The sequence below is a fragment of the Nyctibius grandis genome, chromosome 7 (assembly GCF_013368605.1).
Source record: "Nyctibius grandis isolate bNycGra1 chromosome 7, bNycGra1.pri, whole genome shotgun sequence".
NCBI lineage: Eukaryota > Metazoa > Chordata > Aves > Nyctibiiformes > Nyctibiidae > Nyctibius > Nyctibius grandis.
Window position 1 is genome coordinate 5,071,363 of NC_090664.1, and position 17,245 is coordinate 5,088,607.

Sequence of the window (17,245 nt, forward strand, 5' to 3'; positions counted from 1 at the left end):
AATCACAGCCTTTTGTGTTTGATACCTGCATTTCTCACTTGGGGAATATGTTTTACTCTGCTTTTAATTGGTGATCAGTGGAAGGCAGGCATGTTACCTGACGTTTCTAGGTTCACCCTGAGAGTATTAATATCCTCACTCTGATTAACTTTTGCCTGTGCTTACTCAGAATGGGAGGTTTTTAATTTTCAAAGGTATTTGGCATTGACCTACCCTTTTTGGCATTAGAGACACTGATAGCAACCCAATTGACCCAAAGAATTTGGCCAGCCTGAAGAGTTAAGCCAATGTAAGAAGCTTTGGACTGGATTTGATTTCTGATTTTCAGGCACAGTTGGAGAATGAGGGTGGAGTAGCAAAGCCATTCCTTTTCCTCTCATACTGATGACAGATTTACCATCTTGAAAACTAAGACGAAATTTATGACAAACTTTCATGAAGTGAAACAAAGTTTACACATCTGTGAGCAGAAACCAGAAGGAAAAGAAAGAAAGAAAAAAGCCTTTAATGTAAAAAAAATAATCTAACTTCCCACGTTCACAGCCTTCAACAAAAACAAGTGGCTGAGACAGGTTCAAAGAAGTTTGATTTAAAGAGATGGAATAGAAAAGGTTTCCTGAAGTTTGATTTAAAGGGATGGAATAAATGATAGATGTCTGAAGATTGCCCTATAAATGATTAAGCAATGCTAAAAACTTCAACTCAGAAATCAAATTCATGGGCAAATTTGCTGGATGGCATATTCCATTTTTGAAATTTATGATGGAGATAGATATCTGTTATTTTAGAACTGATCTCCACTCCAGGAATAAGATCTTTTCTTCTGACACTTGCTGAATTTTTTGTTGACACACTCAAGTCTTTACTATCAGCTGCTGACCTTTTTATGACTATAATGTCTGCTCCAAAAAGGTGACATTCCTAAACAAATCTTCACCGTCAGCTTCCATTTGCATGCTTTGCTAAAGCTGGTGAGGTTTTTTTCAGCACTTGCACAGAGGTAAATGGATTTTTAGTGAATCGGTGCTCCTGCATTTTTGGGTTTTAAAGCATTATTGAGTAGGGAATGTTATGCTTCAGTGGGAGAATACTGTGAGCAGATGAACATCTCAAATTGCTAAATAAATATTGAAGTGTTTGTTTTTAAAATCAATGCCTGAGCAAGGCTGAAAAGTTTGGTTTAGTATTCAGAGGCACTGGCAAATCGTGACCTATTCCTTTTTATAGTAACATACTAAGACTGATGTTATGCTAAATGAATGGTTTAGCAAACGTCCTGCAGCGTAACAAGTGTTCAGCTCATGCTTAAGACTTTTTAGGCATGTGAAACCTAATTAAACCACGAAGATCTGAAAAAAGAGTAATTCCATTTAATTGTATTTTCAGTTTTGAAAGTTGTGGCCTCCCTTGAAGCGAATCCCACTCTCCTGTGATCAGACTCTGTAGAGCTCTCGCCTGGCCTCAGCTGTTGGCTCCTGCTGTGAAGCAGAAATATTCCCTTTTTGCAGTAGATTGTTGGCCCTTAGGAGGTTGTTCCTGTCCCAGGTAGATGGAGGGGACTGCTGAATTCCCAGATCTTGCTGAGGCCTGAAACAGGCACTGCCTAGAGGAGAAGAGGAAGCCCAAGACTGCTGCGTGGTGTGCCTGAAGCTGGGCTCTGCTCCTCGCAGCTGGAAGGGGCATCTTTCTCTATCACTGCCTGCAGATCTGGTACATCCCCTGCAGAGCAGGGATGAGGATGCCGTGGCAGCAGCTGCAAGGCAAGGGAGAGGTTTAATGAGTGGTGGGCAGAGAGGGGCCTCTTAGAAGAGCTGTAGCAGGACTTAGGCAAAGGGTAAAGGAGACGGGCTCCGTCCAGAAAGGGGGAGGAGGAGGAGGGAAGTCATTGCAGTTTTTGAGAGTCCACAGGGACTATAAGTTGCCCTCCCATGTGATCTGTCGAGGGTGACCGTGCTTCTCTCCAAGATCGTAAGAGCGTTGAACAGTTGTCAGTAATGCTTTTTCAGTCCTCTCTGAGATGCGGGCTGGAGTCTGCTTGGGCGGTTGTGGCGCGGAAAATAAATGGTGTCTGATCGCAGAAGCAGCAAAACACAGCTGTTGTCTCCTACTTTTATTACCCCATCTGTCTCCAAAGGAGGGATGCTCAGGTGCTAGTATTCTTAGCAACTGCTCAGCTTGTTTGATCAAACCTATGAACCCCCTCTCCAGTTAGCATCAGTAGCCATCAGTCCTTGTTTAGCAGGCTTGTAATGAATTTCTCAAATAAGTGGCAATCCCTTTGTACAGATTCAAAACTGGACTTCACATCCATAAGAAGTAATTTTTTGAAAGTGTTTCTCCTGGAAATTGCATTTGAAACTGTTCATACATGGCCATCAGTAGCACACGGTGACTCTCAGTTGTGAATACAGGTATTTAATTGTCTTGCTTATCAAAAGAGAGGGAGCTGTGCTTGTCCCCTCTGAGCATCTTTGCTGCCTTCTTGCTGGCACGATGAGGTCTGTGCCCATCAGTCTGAGGAAAACAGAGGGTTCATAATTGTTTTCACATAACTGCAAACTGTTGCTGTCATAAATAACACGCCATTAGGATGTCTGTTAGTAAGACATGATACTGTGGTAGCAATGCTTGAGTAAAGTCTCATTTTGCAGGTCAGCCAATGTCTAGCAGGTCTTCCTTGTCCCCTTCACTTACTGTTTAACCAGAAACACCTGTACTTAGCTATCCCCTTGTAAAACCACAATAACAATTTATTCACCGATAAAGCACTTGGATTGTATCCTCAGCTGAGGCAAATTATGTTACCACTACTGACTTCAGAGGCGTTCTTCTCATTCATGCTGGCTGAAGAGTCAGTCGAGGAGAGCTGTAGATGAAAGATGTTAGTGCAAATTATTACTATTTTTGTTTTACCATGACAGGTATTTTGTATTTCCTTATTAAATATGTTGCAGCTTCTTGTAGCTGCTGATCATTGTTGGTTTTTATTTTCACACAAATAAAAGATTTCTGCCCTTGAAAGACACGAAGCACAGCACTAATAAAATATCAAGCAGACCCAGTACAATAGCAAGCTCATAGGAAGGAGATAAAACTGATTACGTAAAATAACGTGTAGTAGCTTTTAGGAAGAAATAAATGGCTATGCCTAAGTCTTGAATGATGAATCAAGAGCATGAATATTCATTGAAAGACTGGAGCAGTATGGGCTAAGGCCTATTGCGGAGACAAAGCGCAAAGGAAAACAACTCTATTAGCCTGATGTCAAAGAGAGTTGACACCCATGTTGGCTAGTTGAGGCAAATGTAAGCACAGATTAGGAGAAGGACGGTAGACAGAGATCTGATCACAGTCACAGCAGCAATAAAATGGCAGCTTTTAAAACCAGATGAAAATCTTGGATAGTACACACAGAAAGAAGGGCTACTCACTCAGGTGTGTAAGGATATGTGTAATTTAAGGCAGATTCTAATCCAGCTCTGTCCTTGAGGTGAGTCTCATTGAAGTCAGCTGGGCTCTTCTCCTGGTTAATGTTAGGCACATAAGCTTAAGTACCCTGCTGAAAAATGGTCCTGAGCACCAAGACAAGAGCAAGAATTAGGAAAGGCAGACCTATAACAGAGGCTTGTGGCCAACTGTGAATTATTGGCAAGTTACAGAGAGTGTCGGGGACTCTGGGAGAAGTAGCTGTAAAGTAGACATCAAACCCAAGACCTGCATGACCCTGGCTGTCTGGATCATTAGGACTCAATCCTTTACTACAAGTTAAAGGAATTAAAAAGGTAGAAGCAGCAGTACTGTTAAAGGAAATAGTTCAGTATGCAGTGGGGAAGGTAATTCTCTCCTCTGTCTCAACCGAGATCAAAAATAATTAAATAACGGGAAGAAATGGAAGTTGATCTATCTTCCTGCAGAGAGTTGGGATGACAGGGTAAAACAGACCAGAAGAGGCAGAGATTTTCAGAGCAGCACAGAAAATTTAGAAATGTGATATGTATTTCTTTAAATGGTATCTGTATGGTTGCCTTCTCTTTGCTGCTTTGAAAAGCTTGATCTCTAGTTTTAAAGAAATTTGACAATCCTAGGCCCCTGTGCACCCCAACACAAGAATATCATGGGATCCTGGACAAATTCAAATAAAGCCTACTGTTTCTCAGTCTAATAATGTGACTGTCAGCTTGACTTCTGCTGATAGAACTGGCCTTTATAAAGTTTTTTCAGTCCTGATTTTTAGTTTTGCATCAAGTATCGACTAGGCAGAATTATGGTCATCAAAGGAAAAGCTGCCTCTTCATTTCTACACTGTATTTTACAAGTTCAGCTTTGGCTGTATGTATCAAAGTGATGCGGGTTTGGGTTTGCTGGTAGCCCAGATCTGAACCACTGTCTCATTGCTCATGGTTGAATTAATGATGTGCATGTCTAAGAAGCCATCAGATTCATAAATCACCAGAAATGAGAGAGATAACTCATAAAAGTCTTTTCCTTTTGTTTAGCAATTTATCATTTTGCTTGCACATTAATAAACAGAGCTCCCCTGAGGTAAGCCACAGGAAGATAGATTTGTCTTCCTAATTTTCCTCAATCGTAGCCAGTAGATCACAAGTGGAGAGAGTGGGCTTGTCACAGTGCGTTGGTGTCTTATGACTCCCTCTACCCATCACTGATAACAAATAAATGCGATTAAGTACCCTGGTGGATAATTATTTCTGTTTGCATAACAGGCGCCAGGTTTCCGAGTCCGAGATTGTCAGCTAGACCAAGCCGAAAGCGTACGTTGTCCATATCCCCCCTATCTGATCACAGCTTTGACCTCCAGACCATGATACGGACATCTCCAAATTCCTTGGTCACAATTCTCAACAATTCTCGTAGCAGTTCCTCAGCCAGTGGTTCTTACGGCCACTTATCTGCAAGTGCAATAAGGTAAGAATAGCATTTTCTGCCTATATTGTATATTCTCATTTATGTGTCACACACACTCACACACAAGTGTGAATGTATACTCACATCTTTAAGTAACTGTTTTGTTTTGTGAATATGTGTATTTTGCAGTTTCTATAATGTTTGTTCACTGGAGCTTAATTTAAAGTACAAAATACTTTTTTCTTCTTGCTCAGAAAGGTAACCACAAGGGACTTTTTGACATATTATTGTCCAGTGCCAGTAATACTCCATCTGACCAGGGGTAACAGTGTGTATATGTGTGCTCAGCAGTCTGTTTTCAGAGAAGCAGCTCTAGGATAGGTTTGTGACTTAAGTCACTTGGGTTCTTCTGCCCGTAGGTACAATGGACAGTGAAATGTTCCTACATTACGATCATCAGAGAGTAAAGCACAGACGCGTGGTACTGTTCAACTAAAATGTTTGACTAGAGCTGCTTGGTATTAATCTCCAAGTTTGTTTTCATATTTTAGTTCGTATATTGAAAGATTAAACTTTCTGTGGCTAAATTATCTCTTTTTTTTGTACCAAGGAAGTCCTGTTATCATCCAGTCTCATCAGAAATGCTGTGATTTTCATTTGGCTGCTTCACTTGCATGTGCAAGAAAACAGCCAAAAATGGTTATTCTGGAGGCAGAAGAGCAGAGTAGCAAGGGAAGAGGTGGGTGGAAGTTGTACAAGAAAGGGAAGCAAATGGCACAGGGAGAGGGAACAAAAGCAAGACTGTCAAAAAAAAAGGGAGTGGAAGAAAATGAAGAGAAGCAGCAGAAAAAGTGGAGATGCAACTGCAGAACATTCTTGTATTTGTGACATTGCTATATGTTAACTGAGAAAAGCTCCTTTGGTATTCCAAAAAAAATCCCCTACCTCTCCAAAGTCTCAGAAAATATTGGTTTTGCATTTATGGCACTCAAACAAAGAGTGCTGCTGGTCCCTGGCCTAAAAGGAGCCTCCACTTTCAATTTGCAATGAGGCAAAGGAGCAAGTCCCCACAGCAATTTCTTGAGCTCTAAAAGACCCATTTTTGGCAAGGCTCTAACATGCCCCTCCAGCAAAAATGACACAACTTCAAAAACTGGCTGTGGGGATTTATGCTTTTGGAGAAAATGGAGCATGCAACTGGTGTGTTAGAAACCATGAGCCTGCCAAACTTTGAAAGTGACAGCACTGTAAATATTTGGTGTTAGTTCTGTTACATTTTTTTAAGCACTTCTTTTAAATAGTCGTGCTTCATAGCTCTGATGTACTTGAGTAGCTGTATAGTGTTTCACAGGTATGATATCATAGCTCTGCAATATAACTCTGCACTCTATGTAGCCACAGTCCCAATTACGAAGCTCCATAATGTGGAATATGATTTATGTTAATAGCTGGCAGCAATTTTGGGCCACATCTGTTAAATACATGTACTACATGGAGGTGTACTGTCCGCACTGTTGTTAAGATGGGGTGGCACTTCGGTTACTAACCTCCTTTGCCATTGCTTTTAATTTTGGTAAAGCAAATAGTGCATGAAAGTTGGCATGGTCTCTACAGTGGAGTAAGTCTTCCCTCCTTTTACTCTTCCTCCACAGCTGGAAATGGTTGGTATATGTTTTTGACACATAGAATCACAAACCTATGGGCCCTCCCTGCAAAGCCAGAGTCAGATGAACAGTTTTGTTGAAGACAGTTGTGGAACTGACATGAGTTATGGGCAGAGACTGAGGAAGGAAGCTAAGGAGTAGAACAGTGAGTCTTGTGAACTGGTGTTGCTGAAGAAAGCAAGGCATGTGTGACTGAGGTTCAAGTGAAGGTGATCAAGGTGATCAAGGCTTGGTTGACACAAGCGTTCAGCACTTCCTGGTCATACTTTCCAGGAATGCATAATCCAAAATTTCACACCGTTATGAATTAATTTTTTTTTCTTTTTGATAAGAGTATGCCTGTTCAACAGGAAAGGTTGGAAATGTACATCTCCATTCTTCCTGGTGACAAGGAAGTGATCTAGCTCTTTTTCCAGCTTCGCAGCTCACCTCTGTTGATGCGTTTTAACTTCTCCCATGTGCATCTGTCCATAAAAGAGTTACATCAAAATAAACAGTGATGTAAGGTATTAAACCCAAGCCACGCTTCATTGCTTTAATAAATTCCAAGACTAAATAGCAACGAGACTATCTGTAAAAATTTATTACAACTCACTGTCTTGGAAATAATGCATTCAGCACAAGAACTGCTGTACTGAATCAACCTGTAGGTTCATTCCATTTCATATCCTGACTGCAGCAGTGATCAAAGTGTAGAAAAAACTTTTCCTAGCGTAAAATCCCAGCGTCTGGAAACTTGCAGGTAAATCTCATAGGAGTGGCTGCAAGAAAATGATACAGTTCAGGAGACCACTAGATGGAATTGTGAGACAGGAAGGATTTGTATTTTAGGCAACATCAGTAGCATGAACTGTACTTAACACAATCCTTCTACTTTTAGATCTTGTTTCCAATCACTTTTAACTTAGCCCGAATAGTTTTACACTTGGCAGCACTTTTCATGGCAGATACCCATACAATGCTGAGTATTCAGCAAAGTTATTAATATATCAGAATGAAGTTAGGGAAGAAGAGATTTTCCTGTACAAACTAAAAGACCTCTTGCCACCTTTTCACTGAAAAGCTAAAATTTGCCAGGGGTGTTGCCTAGATGCTATAGATGGGATCTTCGCTGTTCTTGAGAAACTGTCCCATTCAGCCAAGGGATAAGCCCTTACGAGATTTCTATTAACATGTGTTTATTTAGAGTAAGTATTCAGCATGTTCCAGTCCAGGGCCCACAGAGAGGAAGGAGGACCTTCCCCTGCAGCTCTGATTAATCTCGTACCTCTTTAGGAAGCTTGTGAAGGCTAAGCTGTCTGCCCAGCTGTAAGAGTCTTCCCTGAATGTGAAAAAGAAAACGGTCTTCAGAGGAGACAGGAGTCAGACCAGGAACTGTCCAGGTTAAGCAAGCTGGGACAAAACGGTTTTATGTAACACAACATAGCTGGTGAAGGGTCTAGAGAACAAGTCTTATGAAGAGTGGCTGAGGGAACTGGGGTTGTTTAGTCTGGAGAAAAGGAGGCTCAGGGGAGACGTTATCACTCTCTACAACTACCTGAAAGGAGGGTGTAGCAAGGTGTTGGTCTCTTTTTCCCAAGTAACAAGTGATAGGACAAGAGGAAATGGCTTCAAGTTGTACCACAGGAGGTTTAGATTGGGTATTAGGAAAAATTTATTCACTGAAGGGGTTATCAAGCATTGGAACAGGCTGCCCAGGGAAGTGGTGGAATCACCATCCCTGGAGGTATTTAAAAGACATGTAGATGTGGTGCTTAGGGACACGGTTTAGTGGTGGACTTGAGAGTGTGAGGTTAACGGTTGGACTTGATGATCTTAAAGGTCTTCTCCAACGTAAATGATTTTATGTTTCTATAGGATTTTTCTAGAAGGGAGAAAAAGCTGCAAAATCGTGCAGAAACTGGTCAGTAAGGAGAATGAAGGTACTGCCCCCTTGTGATTGTGCTTTGATACCATCTTTAATTTCAGGATTGCACAGTATTTTTTCACTGGGCCCCTACCTGCCTCAGTGCACAGGCTGAACATCCTCTTGATCAATCAGAGCTCCAGGACCCTACCTCATCTCTCCCAGGCAGCTATAAAAGAGGTTGGTTGCTGCCTGGAGGGTGGACCCTGCTCTTGCAACACAATCCCATCCCAATGCTGAGCGAACTGAACGAGTCAGAAATGACCACCAGGCTCATACAGTTTCTCTTCTGGAGGCCCAGCCTAACACTCTTAATTCTGCAGAGGAGCAGATTTGCTCACAGCTATGGCTTGAAGCTACCAACAGCTGATTTGAACATTTCATGTGTTATGTCATGTTAACTAATGCAGGAGAACAGGTCTCCATGTCTGAAATTGGGCAACCACAATGAGTGGCACGTTTTACCTTAGTCTTTTTCTGATTCACATGCCTGTGCAAAACAAGAGTCCTTCCCCTTCACCTCAGATGGAGGTTGAAAGCATTAATGTTTCGTGAAGCACTTGGAATGTACAGTGATGAGCACAGTAGAGAAGCTCAGGAGGGTATCAGTAATTACATATTCACTGAAGGTTTAAATACAATGGAAGGAAGGCCCATGGGCAATACTCTGGGCAAGGAGGAGAAAAATACCAGAGTCTCTCACTGAAGGCTGTTGTGCATCTTTTGCACCGAATGAAGTATGAATCCTGCAGGGTGGAAAAGGGGAGCATGGTCATATAAAGGCTGCCAGCTGAGCACACGAGGGTATGGGCAGGTTTGGTTCTGGCATGTTGGATTTTGCAGGCTCAATGCTCTCCTAACCTATTTTTGCAGAGGTGCTACTTGTGTTAAGAAAGTGTCTCCAGGACCTGACTGGTCTTTGCATTGGCTAAAAAAAGTACATCCTCTGGCTAAAAGATTACATCCCGTGCTTCACACAGCTTTTCAGCACAGGACTCTCTTTGAGCACTGTGGGATGCTGAGGGTGAAATCCAATGAAAGGAGCCACGTTTTGGGCTGTGTTTTTACAGAGCTGAGCACAGAAGGGCTCTGGTCCTTGACATGGGTACTACTGCAGTTTGAATAATAAATAATAACAGTTTAGCACAATCCAGATAGGGCTTGGCTTGGCGGGCGCTTTGTCATTGTCAGCTGGCAGCGTGATGCTGTATCCTGACTGCTGGCTGAGTACTTGAAAAGAAGATGTCGCTCCTGCTGACAGCTAATAGGGGGTCTCCTTTAGCACACCAGGTAGAGCTTCTGCTTTGTGCATTTGAAAACACCTGGTTTAGGTCTCATCTGGGAGAGATTATGCACAAAGGAGGCATATGAAATAGCATCAAATGAGGATAATCCTTCATTTGACATTTACTCATTTGGTTACCTGCCTCAGTCCTGCAGTGCAGCACCCCTGCTATTAATCTTTTGTCAGGATGTACTTAATGTTATATCTGCTACCTGTGACAATTATTAGACTTTGCACTTCACTAGCACTTCTTGTTGAGAGGCAGCATGGCCTAGAGTGAGTAGAGAGGGGGTAATCACTTCCTATGATATGAAGAGTATTGATTCAAAACCTTTACAAAATACTTGCTGGTCTTTATTAAACACAGGAGGTTGGGACTTCATGTTCTATATGACCTGAAATTCAGAACCTCTGTTTTTCTAGTCCCTTAGCAGCCCTGCAATACCAAATTTTCAAAGTTGGTTTTCAGAAAATGAGCCGAATTCCCTGTCAGCTACAAGGTGTTTAAATCAGGAGTAGTTCCACCTACTATAAGAGACTTTCATTGGGTCTAGGTTGATGTAACTGCGAATACACCTTAGCCATCTCGTAACGTGTTAAAATTCAGTTTCATGTGAGCATGGGAGCCCTTTGGGATCTCCTCCAAGGTTTGAAAGGAACTGAGGAAGCACAGCAGCACTTTTTTTCCCCAGGCTCTGCCTCTGCTTCCCTGATTTTATCAGAACAGGAAGGAGCAATTAACATAGTGTGGTTCATTACAGCCAGATCCTGGTTGTTCTGGCTCACATCAGTTTGCTCTGGACTGGTTTGAAGCTGAACATCAGGGAATGGTGGTGCAGATACTTTCATGAAGAGTGCTAGAAAAAAATAGCCAGGTTTGTAGGGTGAGTTTCAGCAGCAGTAGATTAGTATCAGCGAGGAAGACAAGAGTCTGTGTTTCTGCAAACAGGTATTGGATTCTCAATGATTTCCTCATCTCATATAAGCTCCTTGTATAGAGCATTAGTTGTATAGGTAGTGCCCTCCTCTCTCAGCTGCTTTAGGGACAGGTGACTATGTATTAATTTCTACAGTTTCCCTTGGCAAACACGGAGAGAAACGCGAAGAGAAAAATAAAAGCAGAGTTAAGAGATACAAATGAAAGTCTAAGGTTATCACAGAGAAAAGTGAAAGTATCTCCAGCAGAGCCCCCAACAGTCTAATTATGCACTGTATAAGAAAAGCAAAGAGTATCCTTTTATCAGGTTTAAATTATCCAGTTTTTGAATTTAACAGAATGTTTCATAGTTATAAGACAGGGAGCCCTCATGTTCTCAGTCTGCCTTCTTTATTCAATATTTTATATATTCTTATTATGTCTCCTCTTATTCATCTTCTTTCTGAGGCAAATGGTTGTTTTCAGTCTGCTCTTCAGAGAGTTCTTGCATTGTCATTTCTGCCGATGCTGTCTGAAACAGTCTCCCTCTACTACATGCAATAATATTCCAGGAGAGAACCAGCAATTCAAGTGCACCATGATTTTCTGCGTTCCCTTTCCCATTCCATTTGTCTTAACATGTTTTGGCCATCGCTTCACGTTGATCAAATGCTCATTCCTCCATTGAATTCTGCACTGAGACAAGCAAGCGCTTCTCGTCAGTTGGCTCAGCTAATTTAGAACCAGTGTATGAGTAGTTCAGACTCCCCTTCAGTATTGATCTGCATCTTAGTATCAGTATTGCTCATTCATCTAGCATACTTGGCTCTAAAGATAACCTCTTAGCTCTTCACCATTCTGCTCAAAATAATATTGTCATATATGCAGATTTAATTTTTTCGTTGCTTGACTCCATGCGCAGATTGCTGACAATTCCACTAAAAAACAAAGACTCCATCTGAGAATTTGTACCTAACTTTTACAAAAAAACAGCTGCTGAATTCTTACCTTTGATTTCTGTTTTAGACTGTAAGTTTTAAGTTTGTATATTTAAGCAATTAAATCTGTGTAAAAGGACACAATCAAATGCTGCTTAATGAAATGAATCTTAAAAAGGACATGTTTAGAGTAAAACAGGTAGAACACAATATATTGAGAAATGTTTTGCAAGAAGCTCCTTATGGTAGGATGTACAGGATAAAAAGTGTGTTAATTATGTCAGCATTCAGGTGTTTTGCTGTTTTATTATCACTCTTACTGGGATCTGCCTAAATGAGATGCAAGGCTGACCTTGAGTGAAAGCTCTTCTTGCATTAAAAGGTCTCCAGTTAATTGCATGTAATATGTTGTAAATGAAGGCTTAGTTGCAGTTCAGACTGAGTCAAGTTCAGACCAGGTGTAACCTCACTGAAACAGATCCTTTTATAACTAGACATGTCACATATGTGCAGCACAGGGCTTTATTCTGCATGGTCTTGTACTGTGTATGGTACTTGTGTGTATCTAAAGAAGGGAATATAACACTCTATCATGCCATAATAGCTTCATTTTATACCCTCTTTCAAGAAGTGTGAATGGCAGAGAAATGCTACAAAGTGAATAAAAATGAAATTTGGCAGTATTACAGAAAGTTGCATCTAATTCAGGCTCTGTTGAGATGTAATTCTGCAGCTAGCCTCCTATAGAAAGCTCACGTAGATTACGGGGTGGCGACATGCGGGGAGATTGTTTTGGAGATCACCTACATCTTGCATTAGAGAGTGGTGGATTTTTTTCACCACAGATACACACGAATGGCAAGGTTTCTGCCTTCAGAAAGTGTATAATGGAAGAAGTCAAGCAACGTGAAGAATGTAGACCATGCAGGTACATGTTGCATGCACATTTACACATACACATATATACAAGTGTGATTATGTATGTATGCCTGTAAATGTGTATGTCGTAGATCTTGTAATTAAAAGTCAGTTTGAAGCAACTTGCTCCAGACTGGTTCAGTGTTACTCAAAAGAGTTTAAAGTCACTGGAGCCAGTGCATTATTAATTTCAGGGAAGTTCTGGAGCTAAGAGAAGTATGCTGGAGTTTAACACTTCATTACTTCATTTTCAGACCCTTTAAGCAAGTATTAATTAGCACTTTCCATGTAATTAACGATACCAGTTTTAGAAACCCAAAAATGCTTAGCTGTGAATTTAATTCAAAATTATGTTTGCCAGAAGTGTCATGAGCTTGCGTGGAGGGAGCACAGATGAATTCCATCAGGTACTGTTAATACAAAGTCCAGTTAGGATACTAAGGATTCCTGAACAGGAACATCCCAGGGAGAAGGACAAAGCTGTCGATGCTGTCTGAGCACATAAGGTTAATCGGTGTTTCACTGAGAACAACGGAGCCACTATTCCATTTTAGTCCAGCATATGGCAATGTATTCATGAAGAAAAATTTCACCTAGCCTAGCAGATAAAACAGAATAGATAATACAGTAAGCTGAAGAGAAAGTACAAACCACAGACTCTGTTAATTTTAAATCGGCAATGGAAAAGTGAAAAAAGAGGCAACAATGCATGTAAGTTAAATACAATTGTAAAATGATGACTATTATCTGATGAAAATGAAAAAATAGTACAATACATGCTATGCCTTATTAGATGCAGATATGTCTCTTTACAAATTCAGTTGTGACTTGTCTCTAAGTTAGTGATTTTTAATGAAACATGTCAACATTACAAATGCAGAGGGATAGTCGTGAAACCTAGTCAGTTTTGAAATATTATTTCAAAGGATTTCAAGTCTCATACCTGCCTTTAAGATCACACCACGTGTCTGGTTTCGTAGTCACAGTGTGATATTGTTTTCCCCTGTACTTGTGACAAGCCATAAAAGCAACTGATGACTTGTCTGCGTTGTCTACTTAAAGCACAGTGTTGTCAGTTAGAAAGTAAAGGGAAAAGAACAGGATTTCAAGCAAAATTCTTCTTTCGTATTACTAAAAATGTTACATATATTGTGGGTAACGTGCTCCAAACAGAAGTACGTTTTTAAAATCTCCCTTCCTGTAACACCGTTTGGTTTTCATTTTGCATCTAAGATCCTTGAAGCAGTAAGAATTTCACAAATCTGTTCAGGGCTGCAAGGTTGCTGCGTGCTTTGTCACTCCTGTCCCCTGAGCAGTTTGTCAACAGCAACTCTTGCAGGTTGTTCCCATGAGGAGGAGAAGTAGATGACAGAGTTGGAAACTTCTTTTCATTCACTCCTGTTTGTTTGTAAAGAACGTACATGAATTCCCGTTTCCGCTAACTCAAACAACAGGAGACAATTTTCTTACGTGATGTTCTGGGCTGATTCTTCTGTTTCGGGTCCTGTCCCAGCACAACTCATTGGCTTTCTCTCTTCTACATCTCTGTTGGGGTCAGGCTACGAGTCTGTCCTGCTGACTGTTGACAGCTTTTCGCATCTGACTATGCAGTGTTCCTGGCTGCATATTATACATATACATAGTTCCATCAAAATACATACATAGACTTCTGTGTATGAAGTCAGCTTATGCAGACCCCCTCAGCACCTCCCAGCCACCCTTACATATGTCCCACGTTTTGAACACTGGCTCCTAGGTTTCAGTCTACTGTGGGATGAATGAAGCTGTTTCTTACATTACTCCTTATAAAAAAAAGAGCATCTGAGCACGTGAAAAGCAGTATTTTGATCACTGTTAACTTAATTATGGCTTGTATTATGACTTAATTCAGTTAAAATTGCAATGTCTGTAGGGCCCAGGTTTTAGGACAGCACTTAATGACTTGCTGAAGTCAGTCCCTCTTCAGAAGTGTTGAAGAGTTATTAGGGGTGCTTTCCTGAAGAGTAGCTGGGTACGTATGTAAAACGGGGAAGGTCCTTGTTTGACCCTTGACAACATTCCTAAACAATAAATAAAGACTGAAAATCCAAATCAAAAACTAAGGGTGAAATCTTGGCCTGGTTTAAGGAAAGAATAAAAACTGCATTGAACTCAGTGAGTCCAGGTATTCATCCAACGTTTATTAGTGGGTTTCTGCACCTTGGTTTCTCAGTTTCACTTGCCCACAGACTTCATGCAACTCTTGAGGGAATAATAAGACAAAGTAGTGACATCTGTACCTACTTGATCATGAGCTAGAAGAAAACATGGTGTTATCCTAATACCTGTTGATCAGCTTTATTGAACATGAAGCCAGTCCACCTACATTACCTCTCCCTTCATGAACTGGGGTCCTTCTTGGAGGGACTTGAATCATTTGGTCTGCCCAGTGTGAGTCGCTGATGGCAAGAACAAATGATGGAGGCTACAGAGTGATCTGGGAGTGCCAAGGCTTTTCCACAAGTCGGGAAGGGCCCATGTACCCCTTTGCAGTGCAGGGTGCACCCTCCCTCATGGAGAGAGTGCTTAGGCTGTGAGTGCACCACCCGGACATCAGAGACCCTTCAGGCCAAAGGACTTGCAGTGGTGTAGATGGAGCCAGCGTGTCTCACTATGACACGTGTTCCTGTACTGCAACCAGTTCTGTACGTTTTATTTCAAGAAAGATGTTAGGCAGTTGGGGGGACTACAAGGAAGAGCAGGGAAAGCAATCAGAGGGCTGAAAAATTACACCGATGAGTTAAAATAGACTTGACCTATTTTGTCCAGCTTAAAGATGAGAAGACTGGACAAGAAGAGGCTATAGTAATAATTTCAAATATGCAAAAGAGAAAAGAAAGGAAGAGACTGTGAAGGGGAAGGTGCGTGATGAGTGCTGGGTAGAATAACAAAGTGCTGGTCTTGAATTGCTTCGGGAGAGATGTAGGATAGAGGATAGGAAAGAAAATTTTAATATGGTAAATATAACGTGATTCTATACGAATAAATGAAGATATCCCAAAGAAACAAATTTATCGTTTTGAAATTTAAAAAAGAGATTTTAAAACATAAGAAATGTCCCGCTGGGTCAAACTAGAGGTGTCAGATACTATGTAGTCACACAGTCTGTCTCTGAAGGTGCAAACAGCAGATGCTACTTAAGAAGCATATGAACCCCCCTTCTTTCTGACTTTCCTTCTCTCTGTGCTCTCCCAACATCAATAATCATTAGATCAGCCATCCCAAAGCATATGCTCTTGCTTCCTTTTAGTATTTCTTCATGGACCTGTTGTCTTTGGACTTGTCTAGTCCCATGTGAACTGCTGGACATGTCTGCCTCCTGGGGCAGCTGTTCCAGGAGTCCACCAATGCTTTTTTTAATCTCTTAAATTGTTCACCTATGGCTTTCATTGAGTGGCCCCTCGTTTACACACTTGAAAAGCTCTTTTCCTAAAACCTTGCAAAGCAGAACCAGAAAGGGGAAGGCACTCTGTTAATTTTGGAAGACTTATATGCATCAGCTGTTGCAGAACTGCATGTTTTGTGGCACGAGGAAGGTATCTTCACAGTTTTTGTGAAGAAAACTATCATGATAGAACGAAACTATCCTCATAGTATTCACAAAATTGGCATCTCCTCAGCGTTTTTGTGTCAGCCTGTCTCCTTAGGCACACCTATGCAATGTATAGGAAAGAAGGAATTTTTCCTGACTTGAATTCACAGCTGTTTTGCGGTAAATTCCACAGCTGTGACCAGAAACTGGATGACCTTGTTAGTAGGACAGCCACAAAGTAGCCACAAAGTTTGGTTTTGATTATAATGTCTGTTTTTCTTCTCCTTGAAGTCTGTTCCTTAAAATTTGATGTGCTCATGTAATTGCAATGTAGTTCACTGCCCTGCTTTACCTCCGGTGAAGGGAGTTTGAGACTTCACAGAGGACAAGAAAGAGAGAGAGAGAGACAGACTGACAGACAGACACAGAAGCCCACAGTATGGAAAAATAAATGATATCATTGATGGGCTTTTCTGTCAGTGTATATGAGTTATTGAATACTTAAGCAGAAGTATTACACGTTTTTTCTAACCCTTATCCCCCATAAAACTCAACAACTGAAAAGATAACCTGCATGTAGTTTGTTAGTGGTCTTACATGCATTCATCTTTTTCTTTTTTTCTTTTTCTACTTTGTTTAAAAAAAAAAAAGTCTGTAACAGAAATAGAAATCAGATTCCCTCCAGTGGTGTAGGTTTTCATTTCTCAGTAGGTAGATGGAAGAAAAAGATTCATAATTCACTTACACTTCTGTGAATCCAAGATTTTTTGGAAGTGACTGGTGTTTTGGAAAATGGGAACGATTTGGGGCAGGCATCTTGCGTTCTTCTGGCATCCAGATTTTGGAAGTGTTGAGCACCCCTTGTCTGAAATGCCGCCCCTTTAAGGTATCTTAAAAGAAACGTGATGCAGATTGAGGCCTCTGAAACCACTCATCGCTTTTGAAGAACCTGGTTGTTGGTTTTAGTAGTTCTGACTCTCAAAATGATTACTTTCAGGTCATGTTTGTGGCCTCTGGGCGTGAATTTTAGACAGTTGCTGAGCGACACCGGTGCTGTCTTGGTGCACATTTCTAAGCAGACATGGATGGATCGGCTGGGCAAGGCCAGGTGGTGCTGCTGCCCACCCTTCCTGCTGATGCTGGCCTCCTGGCTAGACAGCAGCATGAGCTTGGTGGGGCCA

The 17,245-nt window shown here is 41.2% G+C and overlaps 1 protein-coding gene across 2 annotated transcripts in view; it reads left to right on the top strand.

Moving 5' to 3' along the window:
• Positions 1 to 17,245, top strand: part of GLI3 (GLI family zinc finger 3) — a 197,175-nt gene that overhangs the window by 137,185 nt on the left and 42,745 nt on the right. For both annotated transcript variants that reach the window (XM_068404739.1, XM_068404741.1), the window contains exon 6: positions 4,725 to 4,926. In XM_068404739.1, coding sequence (XP_068260840.1) covers positions 4,725 to 4,926 — 202 coding nt within the window. The remainder of the gene's footprint in view (positions 1 to 4,724; positions 4,927 to 17,245) is intronic.